The 11,383-nt window shown below is 39.2% G+C and overlaps 1 protein-coding gene across 1 annotated transcript; it reads left to right on the top strand.

The window, feature by feature from the left end:
• Positions 1-11: 11 nt before the first annotated feature.
• abhd5a (abhydrolase domain containing 5a) lies at positions 12-8,703 on the top strand. Its single transcript, XM_055042244.1, has 8 exons — positions 12-43; positions 1,591-1,671; positions 3,160-3,245; positions 4,019-4,394; positions 5,494-5,648; positions 5,765-5,876; positions 5,963-6,149; positions 6,710-8,703. The coding sequence occupies exons 1-8, from the start codon at positions 12-14 to the stop codon at positions 6,797-6,799; spliced, it is 1,119 nt and encodes a 372-aa protein (XP_054898219.1). The 3' UTR covers positions 6,800-8,703.
• Positions 8,704-11,383: the final 2,680 nt, after the last annotated feature.

Here is an 11,383-nt window from a genome sequence, read left to right as displayed (position 1 = left end):
ACAACTACAGTATGGCGGAGCGGGAGGAGGCGGCCAACAGTGGGTAAGTTTGTGCTGTCAGTGCAGAATGTTCTAATTTGGTTTACATGTTTTTTTTTTTTCGAACCGCTCTGAAAGTTTCCGTGTGGCTCTGTTTTAAAGTTCTGCTTGTTGCGATAAAAAAACGAAACAAGTTAAACCCGAATAGTTCAGATGAAGAGCTCCAGCCGGAGCCCCCAGTCGCCCCCCTTTGGCTGTCATTGACCCGTTTATCATGGACCAGAACTCAGAGTCCACCTCTGAAGGTTTCATTCACAGGTTGTCGGCCGCCGGGTCCGGTCCGGTCCGGTCCGGGCCATGCGATGCATTTGCCTGTTTTTGTTATTGTTATAAATATTACAATAAACCAGTAATTAATAACTTAAAAAGCATCTGATATTTTTTGGTTAAAATGCAAAACATAAAATTGAAAAGACGATTTTTTTTAACGGTGGAAAACAACCACCATCAAACTAAATTTATATTTAGTATTTAAAACAAGGGTTTAAGCTAGAAATTGTGTTCTCGACAGGCATAACATTTTTACTTTAAACTCTTATCAGAGCTAATCAGAATTTTAGCAATGTTAATTTTTCCATATTAGATATGTGGAAAAAAACTAAAATAACCTGAGGTGGTTTGTCTGTTAGTCTGCAGAGCATAGGCTACATGTATGCAGGTGATTCTTATTTTTAGTTTAAACATAAAATAATAATAATAATAACAATCCAAAGGCCACAATTTTACATTTCCACTCATTTCCAAAAACAGTTTGTACTTTGCTTTTATCCTTTTCAAGTTAAAAAAAAGTCATTTTTTTCTATCATTTGTTTCTGGTGAGCAAATCCTGTCACCAAAACATCCACAGAGAACACCATTATCGTTGGCAAATTAAAGAAGTGATAGCTGCTGAATTTTTTGTTTTGTTTTTCATATTAAGATTTCAGGTGATTAACTTAATTACTAATTAAAACCTGTCCTATATAACTTACATAAAAAGTGAGTATTTCTACCACTGCTCTTTGCTGTTTCTGATTTTCGGAATTCTCTCCAACATGCTAGATATGTTCTTGTCGATCCAATCCTGTCAAATAGCCAGAGACCCATTCTTGTCTTCTTTAGTTCTTGGAGTCAGTCCCACATTTTCTGAGCAATGCTCTGATCTTTTAGCTACTTTATCACGCCAGCCTTGTGACACAGAGAGTCATTTTGCTGGAAAGTTCCCAGTATTGACTGTTGTTACTTGCTCTTGTTCAGACGTAATCTGGTGAGTGAGTCTGTCAGTCAGTCCTCTCTCACAGCATAGCAAACAGGGACAGCGCTTGATTTTCTGACTTTTGCAGAAATTCATAAGTTCATAGGATTGTCATGTTAGTCATGTAAGTATTGCTGATCACAAGTCTTCCAAATTTTAAAAAATCTTGGCAGATTTATGGACTAGTTTAATATATCGGTGCAACACTTCTTATCTTTAAGAACTAATTTATAGTAGGAACCTGATCTTAACTCATGTTGTTCCCTCCTGTACCTGCTCAGTGATCTCTCCCCTTCTCCACCTCTTCTTCTCTGCAGGATTGTGCAGAGAGCGTTATCTGTGACTGGACTTCCCAGTCTGGCCAGCGGCATTTGGATCTATGTGGGTAATGCCATAAGGTAATTCCTGATGTCTGCAGCTGCCACAGGCTCCTTTCACAGTCACTGAAATTGGTGCAGGTCTATATTAATCATGCTTTTGTAGTGTAGTGACAGATGCAGACCTGAACCTTCAGAGTCACATGAAGACAGTTACAAAGTCAATCTTCTGTCACCTGAAGAGCATTTCCAGGATGAGAAGACTAATGTCTCACCAAAGTCTCAGCAAGATCTAGAGAAACTCATCCATGTGTTTATCTTTAGCCACATTAAAAGAGTCTTTACAGGTCTGCCTAAAGAAATCAAACCTTCAGCTGTAGCTGATCCAGAATGCTGCTGCTGGCGCTCTGACTAAAACTTTAACAGCTCGTCTACAGCTGGAAAGACTCTAGGTAGATAGATTGCATTTATTGTCATTGAACAGGATTCAACAAAATTTCCATTGCAACTCCCATGCAAAAAGTCAAATATATACAATAAATAAAATAAATACACAATAATAACAATATATACAACTAAAATTAACTAAAAGGCACTTCAACCACACTAAAGAAGAAGCAGCAGGTCCAATTATGGCAAAGGGCAGATGATGTGATAAGTGCAAAGTGCAGAACAATATGGCTGTGGGGGGATGGGGGTGTATGTGTGACTGCGAGGTTAGAACATCTCCCAGTTCTAGAGTCCTTCCCCTGAGAGAGAATAGATTTTAAAATACTGTTGTTAGCTTATAAATCACTGAACGGCTTAATACCACAATATATTAAATGTCTGCTGGTGTTGTATCAACCTTTCATACCTCTCATATCTTCTGGTTCTGGTTCTGCTCTGCATCCTCAAAACCAGAACCAAACATGGAGAAGCAGCATTCAGCTTCTATGCATCACACCTCTGGGACAAACTTTCAGAGACAAGTTCTTTGAGTTCCTTGAAATCAAGACCAGGACCCAATTTCTTTGTAGCTGCCTTTGATTAATAGCGACTGCAACATACTGTAATTCGTTTTAGTCTGGATTCCAACTCTTCATTACTTCTCTTTATTTTGCCAATGCAATGCAATAGATTTTCTGTTTGTTTGTGTTTTTATTGTGCAGAGCACTTTGATTTGACTTGAGCTATACTAATAAACCTGACTTGACTTAACAAGTGAACTGGTGTTACACAGTGGTCTTAAACCTGTTTTCAATCATGCAAAGTACAATAAACTGATGAGGATGTGAAACTGTCTTAAAAAGGAACAGGGCATTACTTTCTTCATTTCCCTTCTCTGTAAGATGTTTTTGCTTCACGTCTTTGGATTTTGTGATTTCTGACGGAAATCTGTTTTGTTCAGTCAGATTGTTGATTCTCCTGCTTCATGAATTCAAGACTGAACAAAGATTTGCATCAGAAAACCCTTTCACCCAGGCACCAGCAGAACAACTTGTCATTTCTCTAAAACTGCTATTGAATCATGAAAAGATGATATTAGGTAATACACGCACAGTAAAGTTTTCCTCTATGTGTTTGCAGGTGGTGCCGGATCCCAGACTGGCTGCCATCATGGTGTCCCACCTCTCAGAGCCAGCTGAAGGCTGCAGAGGACAGGATGCTGAGCTGTAAGGATCAGAGCTGTCCGTATTTTATTAGCCAATCACTGCCCTGGGAACATGAACACATTAAAAGGATAGCACTTTAGTTTTCTTTCACTTCGCTAAACTCCAGCTTTAGATCTGTGTGCCAGATATATATGCAGAGTTGATCCTTATGGACCTAAAGCTGATTAAAGACTGTTCCTGTTAGAATCTGATCATAGAAACAGATGGTGTTTTATACCTTCCTCTGACAAGATCTCTATCTGTAGCATCTGGGCCTGCCATGATGACAAATTTTACTGGGTGATAAATTGTAGCAGAAGTTATTGTGATAATTGAAAACAATGTTGTTTTGAAACCATTTCCAAGTCATAATGCAAGATCACCCTCTCAAAGTCCAATAAATTCTGATTTTGTACAAAACATGCCACATTACAACTGGAAGACATTTTCGATATCCAAAGTGAAACATGACAACCTAAAACAATTAATAAAAAGGAAGAAAATACTCTACAGAACTGAAACATGAATGCATGTAAATTGAAGTACAAGCAAAATGGCCTTGCAAAAGATATAAAATCACAATAGAATTGATTAAGTTCTTTTTAACTTATCATGCAACACATTGATCAACTGCTTATTGCAGCAGGCCAAGGAGCATCAGATCTCCTATTTGCCTGTCGAATTACTCACCCACTCTACCAAGTGGTCTAGTCCATGGTTGTTGGGAGTATTCTATGTTTGATCCTCTAATCATTTTTCCTTCTCTGTCTCATGGCTCCTTTTGTTGTTGTCAGGTATCAAAACTGCATTTACCAAGCAATTTGTCTCCATCTCCTGTGGCAACATGTTGTGGACGCTGACTTTTTGCAATGACGGTGTTAAGGATAAAACCCCCATGGTCCTGCTGCACGGGTTTGGAGGTGGCGTGGGTCTGTGGACTCAAAACGTGGAAACTCTCTCACAGGATCGGCCGGTCTACGCTCTGGACCTGCTGGGCTTTGGCCAAAGCACAAGGCCTGTCTTCTCCACCGACCCTCTGGAAGCAGAAGCTCAGTTTGTGGAGTCTATTGAACAGTGGAGGGCCAAAGTGGGTGTGGAGTCCATGATAATCCTGGGTCACAATCTGGGAGGATTCCTGGCTGTGTCCTATGCTATTAAATATCCAGTCAGGTGAGTTCAGATGAACTCTTTTCTCTTATCCTCCTGAAGATTAGAAGATTTAGATTTAGATTCTTAGCTAACCTTCTGAAAGGTTTCATACTCGTACATGTTCTTTCCTGATTCCATCCCAAACAATTATGTGCTTTACTGTATAAAACTAACAGAGTATTTTCCATTTTTGAACTGGAAGGAAAAACTTACAAATACATCCAACTGAGAATCTGTAGTAAGACTTGAAAGATGATGATGACAGACATTCTCCATCCTATCTGAGTTCAAGATACTTTGGAAAGATGTAAAAACATTTCAGAGTAGATGTTGAAGGGACAGTATGAAGAAAAAAATGACTTATTAAGAGTTTTACATTATGTTATGATGGTATTCAATCTTTAAATACAGACCTGCAGTGTTGCTTTGGTTCTGTTATGCATGTTTGAGAAATCCTCTAATCTCCCATGGCAACCATTCAAAATGCAAAATGCTTGGTTGGACCTAGCCCCACCTTCAAGACTTAGTGCCAATCTTTGCACAGAGCAGCCCTCTTCTTGCCTGCTAGTCCTTCAAACTAGCAGGCAACTATTCAATTAGCAAACACCTGGTGGAACTGCATCTGCCAAGCTCATTATAGGAGCTACTTCTCAGAAACTTTGTTAAAGGGTTAATAGAGGAGCCATGTTGTGATGTCTTCCTGAGGGTGGGGTTTCAGAAAGATCAGGAGTTTTTAAAGAGACAGAGCCCTGATTTCAAGGCATTAAATTACAATGTCAATTTTTTAAAAGTTGTATGATATATATATATATACCATTTTTACATCAGCTGAAGCTAGAGTAGTTACTTGAGTGTGTCATAAAATTATACTATGTGGCTGAAAAATGCATAATACTGTCCCTTTAAAGCTGATGGAGACACACCTCTGAATGCAGTGAACATGTTTGTTGTCAAATATTCACCAAGACTGTTTTCACTCCATGCACAGAATTACATTGGTGGGTTGTTTGTTAGCAAAACATTGAGCATCAATGTGTTAGCAGAATGCCACCTCTTTATTTGTTTGGATGGAGTTGAAGCCCCGAGTCCATGTTAAGCTGAACATTTCCTCCCAATACAGAGTGAAACACCTGGTACTGGTGGAGCCGTGGGGTTTTCCTGATGTTCAGGAGATGGTGGAAGCAGACCGCCCCATTCCAGTGTGGATCAAAGCTCTCGGAGCGATGTTCAGTCCCTTCAACCCGCTGGCCGGCCTGAGGCTGGTCGGACCCCTCGGTAAGAGTCCGATGCACATTAAACTGGGGTTCCAACTCTGGCATTAACTGCAAAGGGAATGAAGAGATGAGGTTACAGCAGTGATGTTGTAGCTGAGGCTGATGGTGTCTCTGCAGGTCCTACTCTGGTTCAGACACTGAGACCCGACTTCAAGAAGAAGTTCTCCTCCTTGTTCTCAGACAACACCGTGTCAGAGTACATCTACCACCTGAATGTCCAATCTCCCAGGTCTGCTTCCTCCTGCTCCTCTCTTCCTTCCCTAACACCACCTACACCACCCAACATCACTTACCAAAACTTTTGTACACTCACAGCGGAGAGACTGCTTTTAAGAACATGACGGGTTTATGCGGCTGGGCTAAGAGGCCCATGCTGCAGAGGTTAGACCAGCTGCATCCTGACATCCCCATCTCCATCATCTATGGCTCCCGCTCCAGCATAGACAGCACCTCAGCCGCCTCCATCAAAGAGATGAGAACAAACTCTCATGTGGAGATTATTGTGAGTTAATGCTCATTGTCCTCCGGTACAGTGGTGGCAGTATCATGGTATGAGGAGTGTTAAAAGTGTACATTGTACCATGACACAGGAGCATTACTGCAGCACAGAACAGGATAAATGTGCAGCATTTCAGCTGTGCAGTATCAATGACAGTTTATCTATTTATACAATTAAATTTAATGTATTTCTTGTATGTAAGTTAGTTTTTTTATATGTTCATTTTATCTTCTAGTTCTTCTATCATATTCACTTCACTCTTCCCAACTGAGCAACTTGGTCACTATATTTAGCATTATTTTATGATCTTCCTTAGCTACTGGAAGATGGACGGTGTGTTGTAAACTTATTACGTTATTAAAATAATTTTTGTCAGCCAAAATCAGAATCTGTGATCAGCCAGAAAACTTCAACAAGTGCCCCCCTGTTACACCAAGTTCTGGAATCTTATTTTTTTTTTTTTTGTGACTGCATGCTGAGTTGCTGTATTTAGCTGCCAGTCTTCCTCAACAAGTTCCTTTGTGAGCACTCTCTATCTGTCTGCTTCCTTCCTGTTCCTGCAGACCATGCGTGGAGCTGGACACTACGTCTTCGCCGACCAGCCCGATGACTTCAATAACAAAGTCTTGCAGGTGTGTGAAAAAGTGGACTGAGAACAGGGACGGTCTGGATGTGAAACTGTGGAGCAAAAGGGGAGCGTGACTCACTAACATCACATTCTGATCTGCTGTGGGACCTCCTTAAGAAAAAAGGAACAAGTGTTTTAGAGAGGAAAAAAGGAGCATGACTTGGATATGAGGATATGGTTATGATCATCAGACCAGTGATTCAGTGGTATTCTTAGAAACCCGAAAAATCCAGCTGATGCCATTCATCTGATCAGTCCTATTTAGCAGCAGTCCCAGTACGACCCAATAATCCCATTAGGCCCGAACCGGGTGGTTCATTTGAATGACGTGTGAGCGCCACATGGAATTGTGTCACTATACAATCCGAGTCAGAGAGCTGGAGGATGTGTTCCAAACATCCATCTGACTGAATCCACATACATCTTCACACTCAAGCTTCTAAAGTCTTATAAGAAAAGGAAAAATTACTCCATTTTCTTTTATTTTTGTTCTAACTCAGCATTTATTCATAAATCCTGCCTGTGCATACACATGGAATGTTGAGTGAAGAAGTTACTTCCACTACAACATTGTTTTCATTCTCAGTTTTAGTTTGTTTCTCAGACCCACGTTTACTCCAGCTCTGACTGATGTTTCTGTGCTGAGCCTTGGCAGTGGCCTCTTCTTCCTCCTCTGATTCAGAATTAAGCTGTGAGGATCCAGGGAAGCTGGAGTTCCTGGAGAAAAGGTTTTCCATAATACAAAGATTCTCAAGTTAAGCTGAAATGTTTCAATCTGTTCAGTATGAACAGAATTACACTGATAAAACATTTAAAAAAGTGGAAAACTGTTGAATAACAATTTTTTTGTTAGTAGAACCACATATATGTGATAAAATTGGTGTTTTCTAAAAACACATCTCATTTACATTTTTCTGAGCGTATTGTAAATAATTGGATTTTTATGTTTGTAATGATCTATTTTAAAAAGTGCAATGTACTTGTGTTCTTCCTGCTGTTTCATTGGAGCCTGATTAACATTATAAAGCAGTTTTCAGAGCGTTTGTCTGAGCTGAACAACCTGGGATCAGCTATCTCTTTCTCTCACAGGGCTAATGTAGGAAGTCACAATTAGGAAATGATCTTGTCATTTTCTTTATTTGGCTTAGTCCATAAATGGTCAGAAATATTGGAACCAACATATTTCAGTGCGTTCTGGCTTCTATCCACACAAAAACAGTTTTATGCAACTAAAAACAATTATGAAAGCACTGACCAAAGTGGAGTTTTGAGAAAACTTAATATTTGTGTTTGAGTGTGTTCATGGTTAACTGTAGGGTTTGCGACAATATGTCTACATATTTGCTTTCACGATTCCCAATCGACAACATCTTGTTTTATTAGCTTTGTATTTTAATATGTTATTTAAAAATAGTTCAACCTCCATTTATGTCCACACAAATGAACTTAATGGCACCATATTTAATTCTTAATAGGAAGTCGTAGTTGATTTGAAGGATTGTGATTGGCTGACACAGTTTTGCGCTTTGTGCTACTCTGCCCCTTATAAACATGGGTTTTGGGTTTTAAACATGCCCATAAGCATGTTTAAAACGATGCTTATGGGCAGATTTGTGCTGGTGCCACATCATTTTTTAAAATGATGTGGCAGAAATATTTGTTTTTATAAAGACCCAACTATATGTATTCTAGACCTTTTGTTTCAAAACTTGGATTTTCCTTTTTTTATAAACACATAAGTTGTTGCACATTTGTGTGTACAACACAAGTGTGTCACTGAAACCAAAATTTAGCACTTTCAGAATATACTTTACTGTCTTTACATTTATAAAATAAGTCTAAACAGACTCCTAGGCATTATTGCAAGGACTCTACTGTTTTATTTATTTTTTTATTCAGTTTATATAAATAAACTGAATGCTTGACTCAGCCTTGTCTCCTTTACTTGTGTCATTCTGTTCATCTCTGGGTGTTTGTCATACAAAAAAAGAACTGAAGAAACATTAGAAAGATACGTTATTATTATTCATTTCTAAATTGTGATAAATCCAATCTGTTAGGTAGATCAGAAGCAAGTCTTGACAACATAAAATATTGGATGACTAAATTTTCATCTTTTAAATAGAAAAACAGATTTTTGGACCACAGTTTTTGAAAAAGAAATTGCTTAGTCAGAATCATAACCTGGATGGCATTAAATTAGTCTCCTGTAATACTGTAAATAACTTATAATTTTTTACCATGGCGTGTCATTTAATTCCCAAACTAAGCAGGTTTCTATTATTTACTTTCTTTACCTCTGGAATATTGCTAAAATTTGAAATATTCCGTCCAAGAGTGAGACTGCAAAACTAGTCCATGCATTTAAGGCTGGACTAGTGTAAATCTTTATTATCCGGTTGTAGAATATTTTAGCTTTCCTTCATTGGCCTCCTGCAAAATCCAGAGTAGAATATAAAATTCTCATTCGCACGTTTAAAGCCTGTAATAATCAACTCCATCATGCATCAGAGACCTGATTGGTCCAGATGTTCCTAACAGAATCCTGAGCTCTCAAACCACAGGTTTACTGCTGGCTCTTCCATCTGTAAACATCCTTTCAGTTTGAAGCATTTTTTCATGTAACATCAGGCTTTCTGCATTGAGCTTGTCCTCCATTTTTGTTTTGAAAAGAACAAAGAGACTCAACTATCTGCATTTAATAGATAACATGATGAGTTGTTTTTATTACATACTTACTGTATGGGAAACAGACAGACTCTTCATTCTCTCATGGCTGTCTAGTTAAGGTTCAACACTTAGGTTTTGTTTTAACAGAGTAGCAGATGATTAGGAGAATTTTGAAGAATTTTGAATTGATATGAGTTACAACAACATTCATTTTCTCTTTGGTATCCATAATGTATTTTTGAAATGTAATAACAATTTATCCCAACTTTTCTTTACATTTTTTTTATTTTCTCATACTGCACCAGATAAATATTCATGGGTTGGTTCAGCCCAGGATGTTTTTAATTCTCCACATGTCCACTAGAGGATGCTCAGATATTGAGGTAATACTTGTATAATTGTCCAGTCATCCGCCTGTTCTTTTGTTTCATTAGCAGAGAAACAGTCTAACACTACAAACATCTGGCAGGCTCCATTATTTGGATCCAAATATCCAGGTTAATACAAACATTGATGCTTAGATCTTCCTCTTTCATTCCTGCTTGTAGGTTAATGGATACAGCAAACATTTCTCATCTTGCCCCACTCAAAGAATGACAACTATTGGTTGTAAAAAGCTTTTTTGTATACTGCAGCGGTTTCTGATTAGCCTTAGAGACCTTTAGTGATTTTTTTCTGATACTGGAATCCTCAGCTGACAGTTTAGACATGAACATGTTCCACTCCCACTGAGGCTTTGCTGGATGGCTGTTCTGTGGCATTAACTGGGTTGGCTATTATTCTTGAGCACACCTCAGGACACACACATACACAGTAAGAAGACAGTGATGCCATCCTTCCTCTGACATGACACCATTAAGAACTACATGGTAGGTTTGGGACACTCCAGACCTGTGAGTCATTCATCTGACTTCAGCACCCACTAATGAATCACAGGGCTGATTACTGGACCTGGAGTTTGTCAGATCGGGTCATCCGCTCAATCAGATTGTGGCGGTGCATCTTTAGGTGTAAATATGGATCTAAAATGAAATCTGTTGATCCAATAAAGCAGCAGGTGGAGAGGTGCATTTTAGAAATCATTCATTTTTCTTCACCGTATGCTGAGCACGCTAATAACTATTCACTAGGAAGGTATCAGGCCAGATCTAGTTTTTATCGAGAAAACAACTGAGAAAACATAAAGTTAACAGTTGAAATGTCCTCCAGCAGCATAACCACAGAGGTCGCCCAGGATAAGCTTATCCCATATAGTGATGTTCAGTAGAAGGAGAAGACTCATCATTTTTTATCACAAAACCTAAACTTAATGACAAGCAGTTCATGGGTAAGAATGGGCCGATGTAAGTTTGGACATAAGAGGACTGGCTGATCCAAACACATACATTTTATGGCATCAACTGAACAAAGCAGAAGAACGTGTGTCTGAGAATTCTGCTCTGTGAAATTAACTGGGACAATGTTCAATGTTTGATATGAGTGAGTTGGACTGAGGAAGAGGAAGAGAGGCTTTGGAGAAGGACTTTTTCACTGAAGCACAAACCAGCCCAGGCTCGTCTTGTTTATGTTGCTAGGAAACCGCCATGGTTTGAAGCCTGAACCAAATGTATTAAATTCATCCTCTTGCTTTTTCTATATCTGTTGTTCTCTTCCTGTGTCTGTCATGCTCACTCGCTTTTGGGCTTCTGTCATGCTTTCTCTATCTGCTGTTATCTTTTCCACCTTCTGATGGAGCTTATCTCCATCTTCTCCTCTCTCTGTTCTCTCTTCACTCTCGCTCTCTGTTTCTGACCCGTCTATGTGTGTGTAGCAGTATCTGCTGGTCGGTCTGTCCTTTCCTCCATCTTAGACCTCAGACAGCCTCTGAGACAGTGCCACCCCCGTATCTTTCACACTATGCTGCCTTCAGGAAGACCATTCCCAACCTTCTGTGACTTAG

Source organism: Poeciliopsis prolifica, unplaced genomic scaffold (genome assembly GCF_027474105.1).
Source record: "Poeciliopsis prolifica strain line A6 unplaced genomic scaffold, Auburn_PproV2 SCAFFOLD017, whole genome shotgun sequence".
Taxonomy (NCBI): Eukaryota; Metazoa; Chordata; class Actinopteri; order Cyprinodontiformes; family Poeciliidae; genus Poeciliopsis; species Poeciliopsis prolifica.
Note: the sequence above shows the minus strand (reverse complement) of the source record. Positions and strands in the feature narration are given on the sequence as shown.

What these genes read in the sequence shown, in the direction of transcription:
- abhd5a (XM_055042244.1), top strand. Translation starts at nt 12, where the DNA reads ATGGCGGAGCGGGAGGAGGCGGCCAACAGTGG. An exon ending in GCTATTAAATATCCAGTCAG is followed by an intron (nt 4,395 to 5,493) that starts GTGAGTTCAGAT and finishes CTCCCAATACAG; the next exon opens with AGTGAAACACCTGGTACTGG. An exon ending in GAGGCTGGTCGGACCCCTCG is followed by an intron (nt 5,649 to 5,764) that starts GTAAGAGTCCGA and finishes GTGTCTCTGCAG; the next exon opens with GTCCTACTCTGGTTCAGACA.